Source organism: Scylla paramamosain, chromosome 8, assembly GCF_035594125.1.
Source record: "Scylla paramamosain isolate STU-SP2022 chromosome 8, ASM3559412v1, whole genome shotgun sequence".
Taxonomy (NCBI): domain Eukaryota; kingdom Metazoa; phylum Arthropoda; class Malacostraca; order Decapoda; family Portunidae; genus Scylla; species Scylla paramamosain.
The window spans coordinates 19,124,676-19,152,039 of record NC_087158.1 but is presented as its reverse complement, the minus strand read 5'-3'; the positions used below and the strand labels follow the sequence as shown (position 1 = coordinate 19,152,039).

The window sequence follows — 27,364 nt, the reverse complement described above, 5'->3', positions numbered from 1 at the left end:
GGCTATCAAAAGAGAATGGTTTTTGGTTGATAAATGTGGAAAAACAAAGGTAAAACAACTGAAACATACAAGACTGAGAGATGATGGTAAATGTATGAAAAAAAGTAATATTAAATTTTAACAGTAAATAAAATCCTTGCATATGGTTGGCATTTCAGATGAGGTCATAAAGTATGGTAGAGACTCTGCATTTGATTAGATGCATCTTGTGAGATGGCCCAGAGGGACCCTAAACTAGAGTATCCTTGTTCCAACCTATAAAGAAAAAGAAGACAGAATTCAATACAGATTGAGATGTTGCTGTTTGAAACACTATAATATTGAAACACTATAATATTGCCAGCTTTTAAGTAATATGAACAACTTAAAACTAAATACATGATATTGATTAATGCACTCATTTTCTTTTTTTCAGGAAGGGAACTTAGTTCAAGTGACGGGTTGCCTAAATGATCAATGGTTATATGGACAGTGCAATGGAAAATGGGGCCAGTTCCCAGCAAATTTTGTGGACTGGATACCTCCAAATCTTCCTCAGGTATGACCTCAGTATGCATAGGCTGGTTACAAATTGAATAGATGTACTGTGCTCAGGTAAAATAATGCCCTGAGATTCCACATAGTATGTTCACCCTGAAATTCAGTGATAGTGTGTGTGCATGTGTTTTTGTGTGTGTGTGGGTGTGTATGTGTGCATGTTCGTGTACAAAGAAGTATTGATGCCAACTAAAGAGAACTTATCAGGACTTGTTACGGATGCATACCAATATTTGAATGATTGAATACAAATATATGGTCAATTTTTATTCCATCACTGGAAGAAATTGTCACTTTTCCAATAACACTTATTTATAATTCTTGAATATACACCAGAGCCCTGCAATTGTGAACTCAGCATGTGCAACCTTCAGCTGTGGATGAATTATTAAAATTAATGAACATTGCTTTGACAAAATAAGTAGAGGTTTTTCTGTTTGAATTACTGTCATAACAGTCACCTACTTGACCATTATTTCTTAAGGTGTGACCTTTAGAGAGAGAGAGAGAGAGAGAGAGAGAGAGAGAGAGAGAGAGAGAGAGAGAGAGAGAGAGAGAGAGAGAGAGAGAGAGAGAGAAACTTGGCATATAAGGAAAAGCAAATATGTTGGATGTACTGACAGTGCCAAGTAGTGTAGGAGAAATTTGAAATGCTGTCTACAGGTCTCCTTGCATGTGCTAAAAACAATGTGGATAGTGGCTCCAGCCTTTTGTGATTAGTAGAAAGAAAATGCAGAGAGCAAAAATCAGTCCACACCTATACTGCTAGCCTGGCACCAAAACATCATAGCATCAGGACCTGTATCCTCCTGCCCTTGCCATCTGCTGTCTCAGGTTCTGCCTTAATAAGAAACAAAGAGGTCTTCATTGGCAGAGGAGCAGTCATCATCTACCAAATCATTACCAACTCATTCCTCATCACTTCATTTTTCACTCATATCTTTAGCATTCACAGTCATCTATTATACAAAAGAAAGAAACAAGGAGAGGAAGCATTGTAGAAAAATAGGACAGCATACTTTGTGACCCTCTGGGCCAACATTGAGTCTATCAGTCTATTGCACATGTACTTTTCTTACTGTAATATTTTGTTGTAATCTTTATTGTATATTTACATTTGCATTCCATATGGTGCATGGACTATTCTGGTTCTTCAGCCATACACAAGGTGTCACTGAAGGGTTCTGAATGCAGGGACTCCAGTATATCAACTTTAGTATTTCTTTCTATGTTCAGTAGGAAGAATACAAGATACTTTTAAAAAATATGGTGAACTTCAATATAATATAAAAGTCACAAATCTTGTTTCTGGTCACCTTTCAATGAGTTCCCTAGGGCATTTATATAGTGATCCAAGCGAGTTATCCCTGGACCCATATGATCCTGAAATGTTATTGTATAGAGCTCCAGCTTGGATTTCATTCATGTCAAAATCATGCCCTTTCATTTTAGGAATCAATATATAAAAATAATGATAATAAAGTAAAGTGATAAATAAAGGAGGATGAAGACACTTTTATGTTATTACAAGTCACAAACTACAAGTCATGGAGAAATCCAACTTTGTTCTTCCTCTTGTTTGAACGTTTTAAGTCTTACGAGCATATTGAAGCAATGGGTCTCATCTTCAAAATATCTTGATAAAATTTATTTTGTGCTCATCATCAACAGCAGTTCATAATTTCTAATTCTGTCAACAGATGTTAATTAATTCTTCAAACATCTGTATCATTAAGTCTTACTTTGGCTCACTGCATCATCAGGTGCTCCCTTAATTGTTTCCTTTCTTTTTCTACAGCTAGTAATTTACTATTTCAGCTTATTAGGGGACATTCCAAACTTTTGAAATATAACATTAGAAATGTTTGTAATCAAAGAATATAGCCTATAAAAAAATTGCCCGTTGGCACACTTGTTTAAAATATTGGCAAAAATCTGTACTACATTTGCCTTCCAGAAAAAAAATCAAATTGCCATAATTCTTGGATAGCATCTAGTATTTTCCTTACACAGTTCATAAATACTTACAGTATACAAATCAATTCATTTGCATTTTTCCTTTCCTTTGTTAATAAATATGTAATAGGCCTGTATCATACATTAATGTCATTGATACTGAAGTAATTGTACATTCTATAAACGGATGTAGTATTTCAAAAATACTCCTAGTCTATATTTCATCTGTAAATCTCCCAATCTTAGTGGAAGATTAGCAGAGATAAAAAAAAATGTATATTTAACTGATAGATTAGAACCCTCTTGGATTAAAGTATAAGCATACACTTACTGTATAGTCTGCACCTAATTATGTTGAAATGGCTGTACAAGACAAATCTTTTTATCTGGGGCATTAAATGATAGGAGCTAAACTGCCATCACAACTTAAAATTAATTACTGCCACATTTCACTTGTGACATTTGTACAAAAATCATTATGGAAATAACTAATGATTACAAAATAGAATCACAAATGTGATTGTTTGGGCTTTGAAGTGACACTAGCAGTAGCTCATGTTTAATTGTTGTGGCATTTGTGCTACTCTGATTTAATGCCTCACAAATTTAAGGGATAGCAAGTGGATGAAAGTTAGTGAGAAAGAAAAGTTTTGACAGTTAGATTGTCTTCATTGTGTTACCTTTCCTAAATCCATATTAATAATGTTCCTTGTATTTGAAAAATTAAGAAGCAATGATTTCCTTTTATTTATTTATTTATTTTATTTTTTTATTTTTTTATTTATTTTTTTTTCATTTATTTATTTTATTTTTTTTCAGTGATATGTATGATGACTTTGTTATGATATTAGGTAGTTATGGAATATGTAAAAGTGAACAAAAATTGTGCCAAGACTGTACCAAAGATTAACTTCATTATGTGGTAAGACAATAAGAAGACCTAGGTCCCATTCTTCAACCATTGGTCAGATCACAGAGAAGAGGAACAAAATACAAACTGCATATTGCCATCTAGCCATCTCAAGAGCAAGTAACAGGATCATCATTTACCATGAAGGCAGTTTTTTCCAAGTCTACCAATAGCATGCATTTACCTAGTTGTATTTTTTAAAAATTGTAGTATACAATTTGATCTAAGCTCGTGTTATACTGCCTCAATATCTGCTCTTGAAATTCTACGGTTTTTGCTTACACAACCTACATCACGTTCAGATTATCAGTGCTTCTGTTTGAGAGGCTAAATCTTAAAGCATGATTTGAACATCTTGTTCTTTTATTTTTCAACACAAGGATCTCTGTCCATTTCTTTCAGTGCTTTCATGTTATCAGATCAATCCTTTCTCTATTTTTATACAAAAATTCTGGCAATTTCAGTTCATTCTCTCCTATAATAGCTACCATGGAATTGGCAGCATTTTATAAAGAATATATATATATATATATATATATATATATATATATATATATATATATATATATATATATATATATATATATACTGAAACCTCGGTTACTGAACACCTCCCTTTTCAAACAAATCAGTTTTCAAACAAAATTTTGAACTCATAATTGCTTCAGATGCCAAATCATAATTCAATTCTCAAAGATACTTGATTTCAAAAAAAAAAAAAAAAACAGCAAAAACTGCCATTTATTACTAATTTATAGTTTTTATAAATATTTCCTTCATTTTTGTGTATTTGGAGGAAAGACACGGTGGGTAAGACAGTAAATCAGTTTTTGAAATAAGTTAAATGTGATTCCATTGAAGAGCCTCAATATAAACAAACAGTTTTCAGCACTAAGGAGTAATCCCGAGCCACCTGTGGCTTTCTCGATGACACACAACTTTTCCACATTTTCCAAATAGTTTTTTTTCAGCAGCAAGATGTCTAAATATCATTTTGGCGGTAATTGGGTTGCTCCTCTGTGTCACTCTGTAATGCTTTCCTCACTTGATCAGTAACAAAGAGAATGCTTGCATGGTCTAAACAATATCTAATGAGTTTTGTGTTACTAAGTTCATTCAGTACATCTTTCTGGATAAATAATTTTTAAGCTCGAGATTTTGTGGAGTGGCCATCTTAGCTGTAGGAGCATCTGTCATGAGCCAGTAAGACAGGGTGGATGGATGTCTGGGAATGGATTAATCCATTTTACATGGATTCCTATGGGAAAAATAACTTGTTTCCGAATATCTTGGATTTCAAGCAGCATTCAGGAACAAATTAAGTTCGAGGACTGAGGTTCCACTGTGTGTGTGTGTGTGTGTGTGTGTGTGTGTGTGTGTGTGTGTGTGTGTGTGTGTGTGTGTGTGTGTACAGTGGAACCTCAGTTACTAAATGTCTCCCTTTTCGAACAACTCAGTTTTCTAACAAAATTTTTAACTCATAATTGCTTTGGTTACTATACCATAATTTGTTTTTTGAACAAAGTTACTTGGTTTCAGATACTGTAAGACAGCAAAAGCTGCCATTTATTACTAATTCATAGTTTCTGTAAATATTTCCTTCATTTTTGTATATTTGGAAGAAAGAGACAGAGGGTAAAACAGTAATTCAATCTTTGAAATAGATTAAATGTGATCCCATTGAAGAAATTATATAAACAAACAAGTTTGGCACTCAGGAGTAATCCGGAGCATTCTGTGGCTCTTTCTATAACTCACAATGCCACCATTACTGCACAACTGCATTTTCTCAGTAGCTTTTCCCAGCGGGAAGATGTCATTTTGGCGGAGAGTGAGTTGCCCCTCTGTGTCACTCTGTAAAGTTTCCCTCACTTGATTGGTGACAAAGAGAATGCCTGCATGGTCTAAACAATATCTTTTGATGAGTTCATTCAATACTTGTTTCTGGCTAAAAAATTTCCAAGCTGAAGATGTTGTGGAGTGGCCATTTTAGTAGTGGGAGCATTGGTCACCATTACCTGCTAAGACATGGTGGATGGGAGTCTGAGAACAGATTAATCTATTTTACACTGATTCTTATGGGGAAAATTGTTTCAGTTTTTGAACATTTTGGATTTTGAACAGCATTCTGGAAGAAATTAAGTTCAAAAACTGAGGTTCCACTGTGTATATATATATATATATATATATATATATATATATATATATATATATATATATATATATATATATATATATGATCAGTCTTACTTACATTGTTAAGCCTCAGCATTTCTTCTCCCATCTAGTCATAAAAATTTATGTCCCTCCAATAACCATGTTTATATATTTCTCTGGTAATAGATTTTCCTTTGTTATTGCAACAACTTACAAGATAGATTATCCTTATCTACTCTCCATACAAAGATGGTGATAGCACAAAATAAAATGTGAGGATGAAGTGTTTGTTGGTTGAGAAGCATCATAAAAGCTGATAAAAAATTATCATCTTTGCATTTGGTAAGATCTAGAATCTAGAAGTAAAAAAATAATAATGATAAACAACTAACAAGCTTCTCTGGGTTATAAACAACTTGAGAATGTGTCACATTATTGTCTATGATACACAAAGATTTTTTTTTTTTTTTTTTTTTTTTTTTTAAGATCCAGATCTTATTAAAAGGAAATGGTTGATTGGCAACTATCACTATCACTAAAAAGTTGAACACCTACTTTCTTACATTTAATTTTTCACCATCATCAGTCTCGTATGAAGCATGGATATGGGTGATCTACTCCCTTGCAAGCTGTAGTATACGCACCATTGCTACATAAACAAAACCATATCTCATATTATAATGCTCAATTTTGACAAAAAATGCACGTACTAAGTAAAATGTGATGCAATGCCACCCACACAACAAATACTGATCATCTACACTTATACTCAAAGCAAAAGCCCATCTTTTGATGAGCTGTCTGACAAAGAAATTGAAATATACTTAGCCAGGGACATTTAAGAACATTATCTTAAAACAGGGGAAAATGGTCCAGCACATCACAGCATGAACCTTGTTGGCTTCACTGTATAGTAAAGTCACTTTTGGCAATTAAATGGTGTCTGAGAAAGCTCACCAAATGCAATAACTAAACTAAGAGAAAAGTATTTGATACCAGATCCTTCATAGTTGATCTTTTGTCTTATTAGATGACTTAAAACTGAATTTTTTTGTATTATGTGATATCAAGAGATAGAAATAAAGATGATCCAATAAAAATTTTTTCTCGTCTTCATCCTCTACCTAACATGGTGCATGTATGAAATTAAGGTCTTATTTCCCCTCCATCTTTACTCCTTTTTCATCTGTGAAACAGCAGAGGGAAAGGAATAGTCAAGCTCACCAGTTACACACCAAACAGTCAATTCATCATTACTATCAATGCTTTCACATGATTCTTCTATCCAATGTTTTTTGAATGCCATCCTAACTGGTAAGTCAGATTTTTCATAGTTTACAAAGGCCATGTATAGTAGCTTATTGTATTCTGCATATTTTTCCACCATTTTATCAATGACTGAAGAGGTCAGCTGTTAAATAACCATGCTTACTCTTTCAATTTCTCTGAATTAGGTATTGCACTAATCCTTTATGTGAGCACTTTTGTAAAAAGCTTGGATACTATAGAAAGTGACTCACTGGAGTATTTTTTTTGCAATCTATAGTGCCTCCAGTTCTAATAATTCAGTATTACTGTGGGATTTTACCAAGCTCTTGATAAACACAAGCAAGTCTGCAAACATTTTGTTCAAAGTGCATTAAGTTTGTCTTGTTTGTCTTGTGTTTTATAAAAATCTCCATTCTATACCTGATACCTTGCATTCACAAATAGGAGATGCTTGTTCACCCAACACATTTCATGCAGTTTTCATGATCAAAACTGACCCTTCTATAAGCTACACTGGATATTATTTCACAGGACTTATCAGTCACTATCAATTCTAGTATTCACATTTTCTGTGTACTTTTTACTTCATTATACTACACAAAAAAAATTCACTAATGAAACCATTTAAAAGATGTACATACACATATTGAAAAAAAATTACATTATATGGAACACATACGTATGTATATTAACTCCTCATAGTTCATTGAGAGTTTCCTTTACACACACTTCTGATATTCAATCAGAATAAAAATACAGGAAGAGAACCATGGATAAAAAGCAAAATCAACGCAAATAATAATGACAATTGATACAGGCATGTATTAGCATATATGCAACAGGCAAATTCATATTTCATGAGCCCAATCATTCAGGACCCATCCTAATTCTCACATGGCAACAGCATTCTCCCACTTGGCAAGTATTTCCCTCTCCTTTCAGAAAGCATAAAATCATTTGGTGACCACACCACAATCTTGCATTTGGCAAATGTTGATAACCATTCTCATATTTTCATGTAAGTTTATGAAGGTACATACATAGCCAATACAACTAACATATCCAATGGTAAAAACCTCCCTGATTCAGTTCCTCCCCAATCACATTATAAGAATGAGATTGAGAATGAAAGTGCATGGAGGACATGGATCAGCGCACAGCAAGGAGAGACCGGTGGTGCTGAAGGAAGGCAACACGTGATACTAAAAACATAACATACAAATAATAGAAATAAAAAGAAACTGCAAGAAGCCATCAGGCCTACACATGGCAATCCCTGCATGAAACATGGGTAGCTCTTTCCAAATATTATCCTCATTCATAAATTTGTATAAATCTCTTTTAAAGTTCCCAAATGACTCAGCACTGATTATTGAGTCTATTCCATGCATCTACCACTCTTCTACCTATCTCTTTTAAATGTTACACATGCTTGGAATCCATTATTTCTTGTCTGAGCATTGTGCTTGTTACCCTTGTTATATCCCTTATACCACTTAAAGACTTCTATCAGATCCCCTCTTAACCTATGTGGTTAACACAGTGGTGCAGTGCCACCACAATGTGTGTGTTCTGTCTGGCATAACACAGTGGTGCAATGCCACCGCAATGTGTGTGTTCTGTCCTCACATTCAGCGTGATGCAGTAATGTGGCACCACCACAACGTGTGTATTTTGGCCTCACATTCAGCATGGTGAGTGTGTTTTGTCCTCACACTTGGCTTGGCACAACAATGCAATGCCATCACAATGAGGTATGTGTCAGTGTGTATGTTTTGTCCTTCCAAAGGCTTTCCTTAACCATATTATCATATGCTTTCCCTAGGTTAATGAATATTGCATACAACTTTTCATCCTTTCCTAAGTAATAATTCATTATGATGTTAATTTGAAAAATTGATCCACACAATTTTATAATTTCCTGAACCTTCCATTCCTCAGTGATCTTTACTTCAGTCCTTTCCATCACCATCACAATCTAGACTCCCCCACAGACTTCTCCTGGCATACTAGTAAACTTATTCCCTTATTACTATTATCACACTTATTCCTACAATCTTTACCTTTACACAGAGGTGAAATAGCTGCCCTCCTCCACTCATCTGATACTTCTTGCTTCTGTGCCAGTCCACATATTAAAGGCATTCAGTCTACTACCTATACTTTGTACTTTATCCCACATTTCATGGCACTTGCTAACAACCTTCCTGTGCATTTAAATAAATATAAGCGTAAGGTTATGTCCACAATATACTAGTTATAAGATCAGCATAATTGGGACAAAAAGTAAATCTGACAGAACTCTTCTTATTATCTTCTCATTAAGAGTATTTCCCAGCTCCTTTCCCTCTGTAATATATTGTATCCATTTCATCCATTTTCAAAAATTTTCTTTGACTCTTCTCTTATGTTGTAATAAGCTTTTGATGTAATAAGCCTTTGATGAAGAACTATCAAATGCTTCCATCCATCCTTATCTTTCCCATAAGTATTCTAATATCTTAGTATAAACTAAGGAAATTCAAAACACAATCTCTTCTTCATAAATCCAAATTGCCTTTCTTCTGTCATGCCTTTCCTTTGCAAATGTTCAATCCTGTTTCTTTGTATCATCTCATGGGCCACCTCTCACATAAGTAAACTTACTTTAATACTATAATGGTTTTTTGTGCTCCTGGTGGTATGGGAAGGACCCATGGTGTTTGTAAAAATTAAGATTTCTCCTTGTGGGCAGATTGTATGAAACTATGTTACTTGTAATGCAGAATAATGTAAAATTTATTATCTAGAGGCAAAGGGCATGCATTCCCTAATCTACTGAAACTTAAACTGAACATTACTTACAAAATATGTTATCATGCTTCTGTCTGGTCTCTGAGGTATGTGACCTTTGCCTCTATCTGGCTCAGTTCCAGACTTAACCAGGCATTGTGGGCTGACACCTGAAACATCATATCATTATCATACATCATAACATATTATACTCGTATATCAATAAAATTACATAAATTCATTTGGATAAAACCAGTGAGTCAGTCAAAAATTTTGTATCAACAATGCTGTCAAAATTTATGAGCTATGAAATGCTGAATGTTAAAGCTTCCCTCATCTCAGTCATTTAATTCACAAAATTTTCATGCACTAGCAGGCTACATAGTTTTTTTTTTTTTTTTTTTAACACCACACATGTATGCATCAGTTTTGTCTACTAGCTGGTGGTTCTCCACAGAGCCCCACTATACAGTTGGCCAGGGATTAGAAAAGCCCTCATTGTGCAAAAAAAAAAAAAAAGGAATCTACTAGAATGCAGGCAAGACATATTGAAACAGTTAGACAATGTCAAACATGTGATGACAATAGCTAAAGTAGGTATACATGGTGACCAAGTGAATAATAAGAATCGTACACTTCAATCAAAGAGAAATTAAATCTAAGGTTTAGCTAAGCAGTGCACAAGACAAAGGAATATGATGTTATATGGCATACTGAGTGCTAACATAGACTAAGACATGATGCACTCAAAGAGAGGCAGAAGCATCCACTGAATCTTTTATTGTATGAACCATGGTGAAGAGAAACTTGTAACAGAGTTCTTCATGTAAAGATCCTTTCCTCTCTATTAGCCATATTAAGACTATAATGCTTCTTATGGTAATTTTATGCATTTTATTTCTGATGTATCCCCAAAAATTAAATCATATCAATGTACAGCTTACTTTACATGAGAGAAAGATACAAGAAATTCATGGAATACATGAAAATAGATTGTGTTTATATGAAAGCATACATGGCATCTTTTTTTCCTGTTAAAATTCTGAGATTGCCAACAAGGAATAAGGCATCAGATACATGTACTGACAGACAGAACAATAAAAATTATATAAAAAATTAAACATATATGAAAAGTTACCTCATCAATTTCCCTCCTTAAACGAGAGGCATGGTCTTGGTTACGTTGTTCATAAACATGCACTTCTTGTCTGATGTGGTTCAGCTGCTGTTCCTTCTTCATCAAGCATCCCTGCAGCATCTCCACCTTGTCCAAACAAAGGAGTTCTATCATTAGATATACAAACTTTAATCCATTATCACTATTATATAAAGTAAGACCTTAATGCACCAAACTAAATGTAGAGCAGACCAGGATGTTTGCTATGTCTGAGTCATTCAACAAAGCTCTTTAGGAAACTCAGATAATTATATAAGGTAAATCATTCAGTAATGTGGTCATTAAATGGTGATGGGAGACAAAATAAGGATTAGCTAACATGGAAGTTTCTCTAGTCTCTATCTTTTTACTTATGGGATGTGTGGGTGGAAAGTGTTGTTATCAAAGTGCCACTTCTGCCCCAGCCTGCCCTACTCCTCTCAGTTATGTAGTGGCTCATCTGTTCCTTCCACCTTAATTCCTCCCCTATGAGTGATGTAGAGCCCAACTCATTACTCAAGCTGACCACATCAGCATCCTCCATTACATAACTCAGAATTAATTATTAAAAGATGCATAAGATAGATTGTAAAGAACTGCCTTGCGAGTATGTGTGAATGAATGCTGATATGAGGCTGTGAATGGCACTGTCCCATCTGCAATATCTGGCTTGCATCTGACTCAGTCTCAAAACACTTCTGTGGGATAAAGTAACAGACACTGACTGAATAGACCTTGCAGCAGGCACAGGAATAGTAGCAGCATCACTCACACACTGTTGCTGCACACATCTTTTCTCTATTTCTTCTAACCTCATTGACATTTAATTTTCTGTAGGACTGCCCTATACTGCAATTGTGATGATCATTAAATACTCTGAATTAAGCTCAGATAAAAGAAATTAAGAGTTGCAACTACACAACCACCTGAGTGCATCTACACAACCACTTCCATCAGCATCACCACTCCCAATGGCCAAGCTCACAGCCTAACTCAAGCTGAATTCACTTATCTTGGACATAACTTTGTAAGCATCAATTCATAATCATTAAACCTGATCAGTTGAGCAGATGGGTGTCCTGTGGTCCACTTGTGGCAATCACTTCATTCTTTTTAACTTAACAACAAATGTTAGTAACTTTCCACTGCATTTAAATAGCTTCCAATGCTTGCAAAAACCCAGTGATGTTTATTCAATAAGCTAATAGGATTTCTTACATCCAATATTTGTATATAAAAGTTCACTATATCAAGATTTTACTGCATGGAGCTCCATGCCTCTACAATGGAGGTCAACAATGTTGGTGGAGTTGGATGGCTTTTCTCCATTCTCAAAAAAAAAATAAAATAAATAAATAAATAAATAAATAAAAAATTCTCCACAACTGTCTATAGCAAAATTATTTGACTTCTTTCAGTACCTACCAACTCATTCAAAGACAGGGTTTTTGCTTTAGAATAGGTGTCAAATATCAGTGTTTGGTTTACAGTGGTATAGTGTGATGTTATCATATTTTGCCATCTGCACATATTTTGTCAGAATTGAGCATTATCTTTTGAGGTGTGGTTTTGTTAACATAGTGATGGTGTGTAAACCACAACCTACAGGGAAGTAAACCACCCCTATCTATATCCCACATAAGGCTGGTGATGGAACAAAATAAACTTCTTTTTTTTTATATGTAGGATAGACACCAGCCAAGGGCAACAAAAATTTAATAAAAAAAAAAAAGCCCACAGATGCCAGTCCCCAAATAGGGTCCAGAGCGTTAGTCAAAAACTGAAGGATAAGTGTCTTGATACCTCTCTCTTGAAGGAGCTCAAGTCATAGGAAGGTGGAAATACAGAAGTAGGCAGGGAGTTCCAGTGTTTACCAGAGAAAGGGATGAATGATTGAGAATACTGGTTAACTCTTGCATTAGAGAGGTGCAAAGAATAGGAGTGAAAGAAGAAAGTCTTGTGCAGCAAGGCTGTGGGAGGAGGGAAGGCATGCAGTTAGCAAGATCAGAAGAACAGTTAGCATGAAAATACCAGTATAAGATAGCTAGAGATGCAACATTGCAGCAATGAGAAAGAGGCTGAAGACAGTCAGTTAGAGGAGAGTAGCTGATGAGACGAAAAGATTTTGATTCTACCTTGTCTAAAAGAGTGGTATGAGTGGAACCCTCCCAGACATGTGAAGCATACTCCATACATGGACAGATAAGGCCCTTGTACAGAGTTAGCAGCTGGATGGGTGAGAAAAATTGGTGGATACGTCTCAGAACATCTAACTTCATAGAAACTGTTTTAAGTAGAGATGAGATGTGAAGTTTCCAGTTTAGATTATAAGAAAAGGGCAGACCAAAGGTGTTCAGTGTAGAAGAGGGGGACAGTTGAGTGTCACTGAAGAAGAGGGGATAGTTGTCTGGAAGGCTGTGTCGAGTTGATAGATGGAGGAATTGAGTTTTTGTGGCATTGAACAAAGACATGGGAAAGTTCAGGGTGGTATCATCAGCATAGGAGTGGATAGGACAAGAAGTTTGGTTTAGAAGATCAATGATGAACAATGGAAAGAGAGTGGGTGACAGGACAGAACCCTGAGGAACACCACTGTTAAGAGATTTAGGAGAACAGTGACCGTTTACCACAGCAGCAATAGAACAGTCAGAAAGAAAACTTGAGATGAAGTTATAGAGAGAAGGATAGAAGCCATAGGAGAGTAGTTTGGAAATCAAAGCTTTGTGCCAGACCCTATCAAAAGCTTTTGATATGTCTAAGGCAACAGCAAAAGTTTCACTGAAATCTCTAAAAGGGGATGACCAAGACTCAGTAAGGAAAGCCAGATCACCAGTAGAGCAGCCTTGATGAGATGAAGACTATTTCAACAGTGTTCTGTATTGACTGAAATCAATACATTACATAGCAGACAATCACCTATCCTTTCATGTGATAAGACTTGACACTTAAAAGTGTTTATCACAAGGCAGTCTACAACCCAGACTTGTGGACTACAACTACAACCGATTCTATGATTTAATGTCAGTCTTCATGAAGTCTGTCTCCTTTGGCACATTTCTAAGACACTACTTCTAAAAAAATAAGATAGACACCTTACATCCTGGTTAAAGGATGTTTTTCTAAATGTTTTGAAGATACTTTTCAATAAAGCTTACCTCCTAAGAAAATTTTAACCAAAAAGTACTGTAAATAAAGATTCTAATCAAAAGCAGCTTTCAGGTCATGGTGAGAATAAGTGAATGAAAATGAAATGGAGAACTCTAAATGTTCATGAAGTGCATCAAGAATTTCAAGAAACAGGCATGAGTTAAGATATGAATTTCATGTTGTCTCACAAATTATGAGAAAATTCCTCTTGTGTATATATTTGCTATTCAATACAGACCTCTCTTTTCAGAAATCTTTTGTTTTTCATGCAATCATCTAAACTTTTTTGAAGGAAAGATACTTTCTCTGGAATGCTCAGAAGAGCATCACGTTTGTATCTGAGTGAAGTAACTTTCTGCTGAGCATCTGTGAGTGTTTTTTCCTCAGAAGTAATCCCACACTCACTGTCTATTGCTAATTTCCAGTCTTTCATTCTTTGCACCACAATTTCCTTGATATTTTCTCGATTTATTGAACAGTTTTTGAGAATATTTTTCTCTATCTGAAAGGTTGCCAAACATGTGGTAAGGGTTTCAAGTTTCTGCACCAAGCAAATAATATCTTCTCCTGATGTTTGAAAGTCATTATCAACTTTGGTCTTCTGACTTTCCAAATAACCTAACTTGTCCTTAAGTTTCTGATTTTGCTGTTTGGCTGTTGCTAAACTGCTCTTCATCAATGAAGCTTCAGCTTCTGCTTCCTTCAGCTCCTCTTCTACTTTCACAGCTTCAACACACAGTTTCTTCACAGCTTCCTGAAATAAATAAGCCAATATTCATGTCTCATAACCATAACCTTCTGGTGGTGGTGATCATGTTGCAATCATGTATTTCATCATGTGTTGACAAAGATGAGCATGTGTATTCAATCACATGGAGATGGTGATAACTGCATGTGTATTTTGTAATGTAGTGATGATAATGACTGTGAATGTGTACAGTGGAAGTTAACAAGTGTTATGTACTGGATAGCTATTCCCTGTTCTCAGAAAACTTTCTCAGCTGTCTGTAGGAAAATATTTATAACTATCCCAAATTGGCAATTCATCCATAGATTGGACATTGCTTGAGTAAAGTTGCAGATTATCAGTTACATGAAAAACAACAGCCATATTATCATCTTTTACTGTCTGCACACATTCTTCTCAGACTGAGCATTACTTTGAAAATTGGTTTCATTAACAACTCAGGAGAATACATTATCACCACTGATGAAATGTCTTCATTCTTTGAATACCCGAGCACTTACAGGTTGCCTAATACCAATCTATAAAATAGGTGGTTTAGCTATAGACTGAGAGCAATGCTACCTATCAAGTTTCAGCAAGATCTTTAAACAAATTTTGTAAAAAGATCAGCCATATATCTTACTCAGCATTCCTCACTGACACCCCCATGTGGGGTTACTACCAAATCAATCCACTCAACTAGTACTTCACCACACACTCAAAAGTATTTACATAGATTCAGACAATTAATATACCAACTAACTTTTTTGTGATGACTTAAGCTTTTCATACCAATTCTCATTATTTCATTACAGAAGCTATTGGTGTATGGGATTTGTGGTCCAGCATTCAGATGGTTCCAGAACTGTCTTAGCTATAGAAGACAACTTGTGGTCCATGACATAAGTCTTTCCACTATATTCTACTCTTGAGCATTAGAGATACAAGCCTCTCCTCCTGGGTGGAGCACGTCAGGGGATCAACGTTCTGGATGGCTGCTTTCAGTGGAAAGCATGCACTTTACAGTCCTTCATTGTTTCTTTGCTAACACACAAACTATTTGCTTTGAGTACATGAAAACCATTCCATCAATGTCTGTACTAAATGTCTCATCATTTGAACACAAAAGTTACTCATAGTCCATTACACTTGATGAAAAGACAATGCTGAGTGAAAAGTATACAGTCTTGTAAACTTGTGCATGGACTCTTAGGATGATATTAGTCATCTCATGGTGCTTTGGAACATCTGGACTACAAACATCCAGCCCCTCACCTGAGACATGGGAAAGGGAGCCACCTGGCCAGCATTAATGCCCAGTGGGACCATAAACCTCAGCAGGTAATAAGGTGGGTCACTGATAAACAGGTCAAGCACACCTTGCATTATTGCCACGATTACAGTAATGCTTGGTCTGGAGTCTTTATATTACCTACTTCCTGCTGCATTACAGCTTACTTTATTAATTATAATTTATCAGTCACTTTAAAAACAAGAAAATAACCTGTAAGAACTGGGTAGTCAAAATGTCTGAGGATTACATCCATATATATATATATATATGTGTGTGTGTGTGTGTGTGTGTGTGTGTGTGTGTGTGTGTGTGTGTGTGTGTGTGTGTGTGTGTGTGTGTTTACCTAGTTGTATCATACAGGGCATGAGCCAAAGCTCATTTTGTCCTGTCCCCATAACCATATTTATCCAGTTTCTCTTTAAACATGTTTACACTGTATGCCACAACCACCTCTTCCTTCAAATCATTCTAGATTTCAATAATTCTATACAGAAAGCTGTATTTCTTGATGTTGCTTGAATATCCACTCTTCTTTATTTTCTTCCCATGCCACCTTGTCTGTCTCTCTCCCTCCTCCATCTGTAGTACCAAGTCATTTTTGTCTATTCTTTCTATATTGTTTACTAATTTGTACATTGTTATCAGGTCTCCTCTTTTTCTTCTCTCTTGCAGTGCTGGTTATCCCATCTCTTCAAGTCTTTCTTCATAGCTTAAGTCTTTCAATTCTGGTATCAACTTTGTCAATATCATCTGTATTCTTTCCAGCTTCCATATATCTTTTTTTTTTTCTATGTGGAGCCCAAACTACTGCTGTGTATTCCAATTTAGGTTGTATCATGTTTGTTATATGTGTGTGTGTGTGTGTGTGTGTGTGTGTGTGTGTGTGTGTGTGTGTGTGTGTGTGTGTGTGTGTGTGTGTGTGTGTGTGTGTGTGTGTGTGTAGAGTGGTACCTCAGTATACGTCCACTTTGGAATTAGTCCAACTTGGTAAATGTCCTGTTTGGACATGAAAAAATTTGCTTGGTATATGACCTTTGTTTGGAATATGACTCACGTGCTAGAACTTGTATGGAACAAAATGAGTCATGACATAGACTCCCCTCAACTTTTTCTTCATTAACTTCTGCAACATTCGCGGTCTAAGATCTAATTTTCAATCTGTAGAACACCACCTCTCCTCTTCTAAACCTAATCTTCTTTTCCTCACTGAAACTCAGGTGTCTGAGGCAACTGACAGTAGCCCCTTTACTGTTCCCTCCTACTTTCTCTATCCTCATTTTCAATCCAAAGCTGGATGTTGCGTTTATGTGCGCAATGACCTAACCTGCTCTTGTGCCCACGCTCTTAAATCTTCAGAGTTTTCCACCATCTGGCTATGACTACAGAGTCATTCTCAAACTAAATTTATCTGTGCTGTATACCTCTCACCTAACTCCTCTGACTATAAGAAATTCTTTGACTACTTAACTTCCAAAGTGGAGCACATTCTGACCCTCTTCCCTTTTGCAGAGATCTCCATTCTTGGAGACTTCAACGTTCACCACCAGCTTTGGCTTTCCTCTCCCTTCACTGACCATCTTGGTAAACTAGCTTTCAACTGTGCTATCCTCCACGACCTAGAGCAATTGGTGCAACATCCTACTCATATTCTTGACCATCTTGAAGATACACCCAACATTCTTGACCTTTTCCTGACCTCTAATCCTTCTGCTCATGCTGTCACCCTCTCTTCTCCATTGGGCTCCTCCGAACACAATCTCATATCTGTATCTTGTCCTGTCACTCCAATCCCTCCTCAGGATCCCCCTATGCAAAGATGCCTCTGGCACTTTGCCTCTGCTAGTTTGGGGGACCTGAGAAGGTATTTTGTTGATTTTCCTTGGAATGACTACTGCTTCCATGTCAGAGACCCATCTTTGTATGCTGAGCGCATAACAGAGGTGATAGTGTCTGGCATGGAGACGTACATTCCTCATTCTTTTTCTTGACCTAAACCTTCCAAACCTTGTTTTAACACAGCTTGTTCTCATGCTATTCATGATAGAGAGGTGGCCCACAAAAGGTACTTAAGCTTTGCATCACCAGAATCTTATGCACTTTATATTTCTGCCCAGAACCATGCCAAGTCTGTTCTCCAACTAGCCAAAAACTCCTTCATTAACAGAAAGTGTCAAAATCTTTCAAGATCTAACTCCCCTCATGACTTCTAGCATCTAGCCAAAAATATCTCCAATAACTTTGCTTCTTCTTCTTTCCCTCCTTTATTTCAACCAGATTGCACCACTGCTATCACATCTATTTCTAAAGCTGAACTCTTCACTCAGACCTTTCCTAAAAACTCTACCTTGGACTCTACCTTCTTCCTCCCTCTCCTCCATCCTCTGACTACTTCATGCTACCTGTTAAAATTCTTCACAATGATGTTTTCCATGCCGTTACTGGCCCAAACCCTCGGAAGTCTTATGGACCTGATGGGGTCCCTCCCATTGTTCTCCGAAACTGTGCATCCATGCTTGCACCTTGCCTAGTCAAACTCTTTTAGCTCTGTCTGTCAACATCTACCTTTCCTTCTTGCTGGAAGTTTGACTACATTCAGCCTATTCCTAAAAAGGGTGACCGTTCTAATCCCTCAAACTACTGTCCTATTGCTTTAATTTCCTGCCTATCTAAAGTTTTTTAATCTATCCTCAACAGGAAGATTCTTAAACATCTATCACTTCACAACCTTCTATCTGATCACCAGTATGAGTTCCGTCAAGGCCGCTCTACTGTTGATCTTCTGACTTTCCTTACTGAGTCTTGGTCATCCTCTTTTAAAGATTTTGGTGAAACTTTTGCTGTTGCCTTGGACATATCAAAAGCTTTTGATAGAGTCTGGCACAAAGCTTTGATTTCCAAACTACCCTCCTATGGCTTTTATCCTTCTCTCCGTAACTTCATCTCAAGTTTCCTTTCTGACTGTTCTATTGCTGCTGTGGTAGACGGTCACTGTTCTCCTAAATCTATTAACAGTAGTGTTCCTCAGAGTTCTGTCTTGTCACCCACTGTCTTCTTATTATTCATTAATGATCTAAACCCTATCTGTCCTATCCACTCCTACGTTGATGATACCACCCTGCACTTTTCCTCATCTTTTCATAGACATCCAACCCTTCAGGAAGTAAACATTTCATGCAGGAAAGCCACAGAAAGCTTGACTTCTGATCTTTTTAAAATTTCTGATTGGGGCAGAGCAAACATGGTATTGTTCAATGCCTCAAAAAATTCAATTCCTCCATCTATCAACTCAACATAACCTTCCAGACAACTACCCCCTCTTCTTCAGTGACACTCAACTGTCCCCCTCTTCTACACTGAACATCCTCGGTCTGGCCTTTACTTATAATTTGAACTGGAAACTTCACATCTCATCTCTAGCTAAAACAGCTTCTATTAAGTTGGGTGTTCTGAGACATCCATGTATGGAGTATGCTTCACTTGTCTGGGAGGGGATGGGTTCCACTCATACTGCTCTTCTAGACTGGGTGAAATCAAAAGCTTTTCATCTCATCAACTCCTCTCCTCTCCTCCTCAGCCTCTCTCCCATCGCCGCAGTGTTGCATCTCTATCTGTCTTCTACCGCTATTTTCATGCTAACTGCTCTTCTGATCTTGCTAACTGCATGCCTCCCCTCCTTCCGCGGCCTCACTGCACGAGACTTTCTTCTTTCTCTCACCCCTATTCTGTGTACCTCTCTAATGCGAGAGTTAACCAGTATTCTCAATCATTCATCCCTTTCTCTGATAAACTTTGGAATTCCCTTCAAGAGGAAGGTTCAAGACACTTATCCTTCAATTTGTGACTACCGCTTTGGACCTTTTTATGGGACTGGCATTTCAGTGGGCATTTTTTTATTAGATATTTGTTGCCCTTGGCCAGTGTCCCTCCTACATAAAACCAAAAAATAAAAATAAAAATAAAATCAAAATGGCTCTAAAAAATCACCCTGCATTTTATGTCACCTCCTGTAGATTTAATTTTGATTTTTTTTTTTTTTTTCACTTGTACATTCATAGATTTACACCATTGTATTATAGGCAAGGGTGCCATGTCATTTTTCAACCATAATATGATGTAAGGAAATGTTGAAAATGAAAACATGGCCTGTTCAGTGATGTGCCAAGTGTGTTGACATCTCGGCAGCTTGGCTGCTTTCTTCGCCTGCCTCTGTGACTCGGCTACTAACTCTGTTTTATTACTGCAATCATGTAGGATATTTTTACTGTTGTGATTGCTTGCTTTTTGTTCAGCTGTACCGCTAGCTTGCTTTAAACATTACATTCTTAAATACATAAAAACTTTTCTTCTTGAATATGCCCTGCTGAAATGTGGGTGCGTCTAATATGCCCGTGAGTCTTATATGCCAGTGTGTCTTATATGCCATCAAATACAGTATGTATTTTAGTTTTAAGCAATGTTTAAATTATTTTATACAACCCTATCAATGTACTGTATAAAATACCAATAACAATAGGATTTTTTTCATGGGAATGAATTAATTATTTTCCCTTTATTTCTTATAGGAAAAATTTGTTTGGTATACATCCTGTTTGGTTTGGTATGCTGGGTGTAACATGAATTTCTTCAGATATTGCCATAGATTAAAGTACAGATTATTCTAAGAGAAAAATGTTCTAAGCGCATATGCATTTTGAGGCGGTTTAGCCGAGGAATGAAATTTAAGTGTGGCCTGATGACAGATATAACAGCCAGGCTGGGTGGGTATCTAAGGTGGGAATCTAAAATTGTGAATAATTCAGTCATAATTTCTACAAGTTTTGGAGCTTTATAGTATCCCATGACAAGACGAGTAACAACAACGTACCATTACCGATTACCGATAAACATTACACAATGATAGTATGGATGTGATAAACGATAAGTAAAATAATAGACTGTGTGGCACCATGACTGCCCAGGCAGGGAGTGGAAAGCAACGAGGCTAGCAGTAAATCAGCTGATTGTTAGTCAGATCACATAGTTTCTCTCCAATGAATACATTTAAATTGTATTACACAACTTAAAGTAATGTGGCGTGTATGGAAATGGTGTTCCTCCACCATGGTTACCCGCCCTGCCTGGCTGTTATATCTGTTGCCAGGTCACACTTGAATTTCATGCCATGGCTAAACAACACCTCAAAACACATATGTGCATAGAACATTTCCACCTTAAAACAATGTATACTTTCATCTCTGGCAATATCTGCAGAAAATAATGTTACACCTTGTGCATGTGTGTGTGTGTGTGTGTGTGTATATATATATATATATATATATATATATATATATATATATATATATATATATATATATATATATATATATATATATATATATATTGGAACCTCAGTTACCAAACACCTCCTTTTCAAACAAATCAGTTTTCGAACAAAATTTTTAATTCATTATTCCTTTAGTTGCAGTACCATAATTCAATTATAGAATAAAGTTACTTCATTTCAAATATTGAAAGACAGCAAAAGCTGCCATTTATTACTAATTTATAATTTATTTAAATATTTATTTTATTTTCATATATTTGGAGACTGTAAGACTAATTAAATCTTTGATATAAGGTAAATGTGATCCCGTTAAAAAGCCTCAATGTAAATAAAACAGTTATCTACACTCTCCACTGAACATCCTCGGTCTAGCCTTTTTTGATAATCTAAACTGGAAACTTCACATCTCATCTTTAGCTAAAAGAGCTTCTATGAAGTTAGACATTCTGAGACCGCACTGCCAGTTTTTCTCACTTCCCCCCCAGCTGCTAACTCTGTACAAGGGCCATATCCATCCATGTATGGAGTATGCTTCATATGTCTGGGGGATTCCACTCATACCGCTCTTTTAGAGAGTGAAATCAAAAGTATTTCGTCTCAATTCCTCTCTTCTAACCGACTGTCTTCAGCCTCTTTCTCATCACCGCAGTGTTGCATCTCTTGCTATCTTCTACCACTATTTTCATCCTAACTGCTCTTCTGATCTTGCTAACTGTATGCCTCCCATCCTCCTGTGGCCTTGCCTTTCTTTCACCCCTATTATGTCCTCCTCACTAATGCAAGAGTTAACCAGTACTCTCAGTTATTTATCCCTTTCTCTGGTAAACTCAGGAACTTCCTGCCTGCTTCTGTATTTCCACCTTCCTACAACTGAACTCCTTCAAGAAACTTACCCTTCAATTATTTACTACCACTTCGGACCCTATTCGGGGACTGGCATCTGAGTGGGCTTTTTTTTTTTTTTTTTTTTTTTTTATTGGATTTTTGCGCTTGGCCAGCGTCCCTCTTACATTAAAAAAAAAAAAAAAATGAATAAATAAATAAGCCCCACTTCCTGACAAGTCTCCATGATTGTTGGGGGATGAGGGAAGGAGGCAAAACGAATTATTTCCAATGCCTTTTATGCACAAAATTGTCTATAACAAAGAAAAAAAACAATAACGAATATCATAGTTTTATATTCGAAATGCAGTTTGGTCCTATTGTAAACAAATTACTGTTTTCACAAGTGAAAGGGATTTAGATAGTCACGAGAGGTTAATTGCAAACATGGAACGTTTGGAGTCACAGTAACACAAGATAATGGAAGGCGTGGATGTAGGAAAAGCCCAGACCTGATGGTATATGCAACCTAGTACTGGAAGAATACAACAATTTCATTGTGTAATAACACTGTATAATGACGTGCTCACTGAGAGAAAGCAAAGTCCTCGGAGATTGGATACAAGCTAACATTGTGCCAGTACAAAAAGGGAAGATACAAATAAGGGCACCAGTGTCGACGTTGGGTCCCCGGCTGGCTGGGCAGCATATGGCAGGTCTGAATTGCCACTTGTTTATTTTCCTTGCAGTGTTACCAGGTCAAGCGAGGATACTGCTCTCTTTCTCTCATTATTGTCGATATGTGGTCCGTGATGAGAGAGAGAGAGAGAGAGAGAGAGAGAGAGAGAGAGCGTCGTAGTAGTAGTGACCTGGTAACAATGCGAGGAAAATACACAAGTGGCAACTCAGACCTGCAGGACGACGCCCACCCAGCAGTGGACCCCACGTTGACGCTAGTGCCCAAAGTAGAACCACTAAACTACAGGCCACTCTCCTTAAACACATTTTGTGGCAAAAACTTGTGAGTCATAATGTATCGCTGTTTTTTATACTTGAGAGGATGAAAACTCTGGAAAATAGCGAAATTTTGACTAACAAACAATTTGGATTCAGAGAAGATGATGCATGACGAATTTTATTAAAGAGCAATTCATATAATACAAGAAAGAGATGGTTGGTACCTTAATTAAAGTCTTAATTAAATGACAATGAAAACTTTTGACAAAATACTCTACGAACGATTAACTTGGAAGATTGAGAACATCGGATGAATGAAAGGAGGGCTTATAAGGTGCATGCAAGATTTTCTTGGATTATCACTGACAGAAATGTGGGCATAGACTTTCTTACTAACAAAGAAATGAGAACAGTCATAGATTTTTTTTTACTAATAGGAAAAGTGAGGATAGTCATAAAAGACAGAAATCATGATAAAAAATCATCAGAGGTGTTCCCCAGGGATTGGTGTTGGTCCCATTCATGTTTGCAATGTACACACTCAAAAAAAGTATTATTACACATTCAGTACGATACAAACTGAAAGTGACGGACACAAACAAAACAGGCTGCTTATATCGGTATTCCTGCGTGTTTAGTACGGTTCCTGCAGGAATCAAAGGACCAGCTCCTAAATGAAGCTACTAGAACTTAAGCTGCCACAGTGTGGCAGTAACGCTGCCTTACCCTCTCCCCTTCGCTGGCACTTCCAACTCCTCTCCTGGTGACTTAGCGTTGTTCAAACCTTCAAACCTGGGTTACGAATCATGGCGACGAACGACACAACTTATGAACGTGACTGTACGTAATGCTGGCAGGGCACAGAATAAGACTGTCTTTATGTGAATTTCATATATTCTTATGTACATCACACTAAATTACTACATCAACTCTTAAAAATAAGGTATCATTACTTACATCAATAGTTTTGAACTCAGGCTCAGATTCCATGACAGGCTGTCTCCGTAATCTACCCTGCGAGCCTGCGCCACGAGTTTTATTCGCAGACAAGAAAGCTGACTGCTTGTCAGTTTGAATCCTTATACAGAATCCTTGCTGCTCGTCTAGCTACCGTGGCATTCAAAATAGAAACCCGACATCAAGTAATGCACCTTCTTGTAGCACACACACAATATATATATATATATATATATATATATATATATATATATATATATATATATATATATATATATATATATATATATATATATATATATATATATATATATATATATATATATATATATATATATATATATATATATATATATATACACACACACACACACACACACACACACACACACACACACACACTACTTTTTTTTTTTTTAAGGACAATTCGAAGTCAAGTCACATTAAATTACCTGGAATAGAATTATTGTAAATTCACTCTTGAAAATTTAAAGTTATAGGCTGGAGCAAATGTAGAAGCAGGCGGGTAATTCTAGAGATTACTGTAAGTACAGTTTGCATAAAAAAGTGATAGAAGATAGCAAGAGATGCAACCTTGTAGTAAAAACAGACGTTGAAAACAATTTGTTAGAAGAGAGGACTTGACAAGAGAAAACATTTTCGAATCCAGCCTGTTTAAGAGAGTAGTATGTATAGATCCACCCCTCCCCCCTCACCTCTGCCTCTACTATACATATACCTTCATACCTTCATACCGAATTCACTTGTTGCCTGTATGCAGTGCCGTCCAGAGAACTGAGATGTGCTGGTGCAGGAATTGTTTAGCCCCCCCCCCCCCCCTCCCTTGTGTAGAGTACAGCTCTCTCTCTCTCTCTCTCTCTCTCTCTCTCTCTCTCTCTCTCTCTCTCTCTTCTTCACCTTCTTCTCCCGCGTACTTGTGACAACCCCCCCCCCCCCGGAGTCTGCCGGTGCAGACCCTCTCACCCCTCTCGGTGGGCCTGCCTGTATTCCAGGAACGTTTTATATGTAGCTGGACGTATTTATCATTGACAGTGGCTTCAGAAATATAATGTGGCAGGTCATAAATATTTTCTTTCCAGTGATTATCCGATCTTAAAATTCTCAACATTTGCAGCCAACTCATCTTCCTCAGGTAGCGAATTCCAATCGTTGACAACTTGATATGAAAAAATCCAATCTGCCTATCTTTTTTTTTTTTTTCTTTAACTTAGACTGTGCCCTTTGTTTAGGTCTTGAAAAAAAAATCATTCTCAATCCTCACAAGTCTATGCAGTATCTTAAAAACTTCTATCATATCATTCCCCCTCCTGTAGTGCTGTGAGAACAGTTTCAGCAGTGACTTGACACGTTCTTGATATTCATATCTGCTGATACCTAGTACAAGTTTAGTGGCTCTTCTTCGCACAGCATACTTCATACATTAGAGAGAATCAAAGCAGCAGGTCGATGGTGTGGAGGATTAGATGAGTCACTCTTTTTTTTTTTTTTAATTAAGGATAAGCTGAATGTAGGCATATGTCCAATGGGTAAGAAAGATGACGTTGACAGACATAACTGGAAAAATTTGAACCGGCAAGCACAGAGGTACAGTCACAGAGAATAGTAGAGTGAACCCCATCAGGTCCACAAGCGTTATGAGGGTTAAACCCAGCAAGGGCAAGGAAAATATCATTACGAAGAATCTTAATAGAAAGGGTGAGACAGTTGGAGGATAGAGAGGGAGGAACAAGGCCTGAATCGTAGTTGAGATTTCAGCAAAGCTTCGAGCACAGTACGGATTAAAAGATGGATGAAATGGCAGTGGTGCCATCAAGTTGATAATGGAGATGAAGAAAAAGATGGAAATATTTTGGTTAGGTGTATCAAGTCATAGGAAAGTTAGATCTGGAAAGACTTTTACATTCTATTAATGGGAGAGGTTTATAGCTAGTTTGAAGAAATTTTGGCTCGATTCTGGACAGAAATCTAAATTACACGAGTTTCAGCAAATGGAAGGGTCAGGTACTATTTGTTGGCCACCTTTCTAACATGTACAGCATGATAGCATGCTGAATCATATCAAGGTTTAGAAGGTTTATGACCAAAAAAGTGTGGAGTATACAGTACACCATACCACAGAAATAATGAATTAAATTAAAGAAAAAATCTCAGAACAAAGTGGGGAAAAAAAAAAAAGTCTTCACGGAGAGGTTTCGAGGAACAACATGGATGAATCATAAGTGAAGAAACTACCAGATACCCAAGATGTAAAAAAAAAGATAAATAAATAAAAAATAAATAAAATAGAAATAATAATAATAATAATTTCAATCTAAGTGAAGGAGGGAAAGTGCCAGTCAATAAGAAATTTATCATTACAATACCACAATGCTTGTTTCATTCATATCTGCTATTTCAAAATAATGGGGCAACTTTGGAAAACAAAATGGCTTCAAATACTCTGTATAGGTATAAGACCCCTAGATATTTTACTTATAAGCTAAGCGCGCAGTGCTATACCACTGCGCACTGAATATAAGAAATGATCAATAAAATAGAACACTCAATATACACATTTATTTACCATTCACTTATATTAATTTCAATATGGAACACATGACAACCTTTAGAGAAATTCCCAAGGAAACAAATGAAACATTTAACTTTTCAATGTCAAGATCAGATGTGTTACTTACAGTGTGTAAACACAGGCATACACTTTTCCTCTCTCTCTCTCTCTCTCTCTCTCTCTCTCTCTCTCTCTCTCTCTCACATGAATGATGTCAAAGCTCCAAGATGCAATACATAAAAATTCTGGAGGCAACTGCAATTTATAGAATTGTTTTATAGAAACCAAACTTAAGTTAAAGTAAAATCTTTAAAATAGTGACAGCAAATGCATTATAAGTTGGTACATGGTAAGCAAAAACAATGAGAAAATTGCTAGACATGACAATTTTTGGTGAACAAAATTATTACACTAAACTCGAAAAAAAAAAAATAAATAAATAAATAAATAAATAAAAAATATAAAAAATAATAGTAATAATAATAATAATAATAATAATAATAATAATAATAATAATAATAATAATAATAATAATAATAATAATAATTTCAAAAAAGCCTTGTAAGATAATGGTCATACAAACAATAATTTAAGGACATTTATAATTGATGGGTTTATGAATATTCATGTTCCTCTATAAAACAATGCCCATGAGCTCCACTTCTTAACAGAATTTGTTAGTTAAAACATTCTGAAATGAATATTAAAGATATTCATCAATCACATTAATGTTTTGATCTTTAATCACCAGCACTATGTTAAGTGAATCTGATGACTCTGATTAAAGAATCAATGAAAGAGATCACAGAAC

The 27,364-nt window shown here is 36.3% G+C and overlaps 2 protein-coding genes across 14 annotated transcripts in view; one reads left to right on the top strand and one right to left on the bottom strand.

Moving 5' to 3' along the window:
* The window catches only part of LOC135102923 (SH3 domain-containing protein 19-like), a 38,765-nt gene extending 32,105 nt beyond the window's left edge, over positions 1 to 6,660 (top strand). For all 7 annotated transcript variants that reach the window (XM_064008588.1, XM_064008593.1, XM_064008589.1 and 4 more), the window contains one exon: positions 416 to 6,660. In XM_064008588.1, coding sequence (XP_063864658.1) covers positions 416 to 544 — 129 coding nt within the window. In that variant the 3' untranslated portion in view covers positions 545 to 6,660. The remainder of the gene's footprint in view (positions 1 to 415) is intronic.
* Positions 1 to 24,884, bottom strand: part of LOC135102925 (chromosome partition protein Smc-like) — a 42,496-nt gene extending 17,612 nt beyond the window's left edge. The window contains exons 1-6 of one of the 7 annotated variants that reach the window (XM_064008600.1): positions 23,985 to 24,131; positions 23,754 to 23,877; positions 14,143 to 14,658; positions 10,740 to 10,865; positions 9,674 to 9,771; positions 65 to 255 (exon numbers count right to left, since the gene is read on the bottom strand). In XM_064008600.1, the coding sequence (XP_063864670.1) occupies positions 9,685 to 9,771; positions 10,740 to 10,865; positions 14,143 to 14,580 (651 nt within the window). In that variant the 5' untranslated portion in view covers positions 14,581 to 14,658; positions 23,754 to 23,877; positions 23,985 to 24,131 and the 3' untranslated portion in view covers positions 65 to 255; positions 9,674 to 9,684. Of the gene's footprint in view, positions 1 to 64; positions 256 to 9,673; positions 9,772 to 10,739; positions 10,866 to 14,142; positions 14,659 to 23,753; positions 23,878 to 23,984; positions 24,154 to 24,723 lie in introns of those variants that run through there. The other 6 variants (XM_064008597.1, XM_064008601.1, XM_064008598.1 and 3 more) reach the window with 6 other exon arrangements.
* Between the last annotated feature and the right edge of the window lie 2,480 nt (positions 24,885 to 27,364).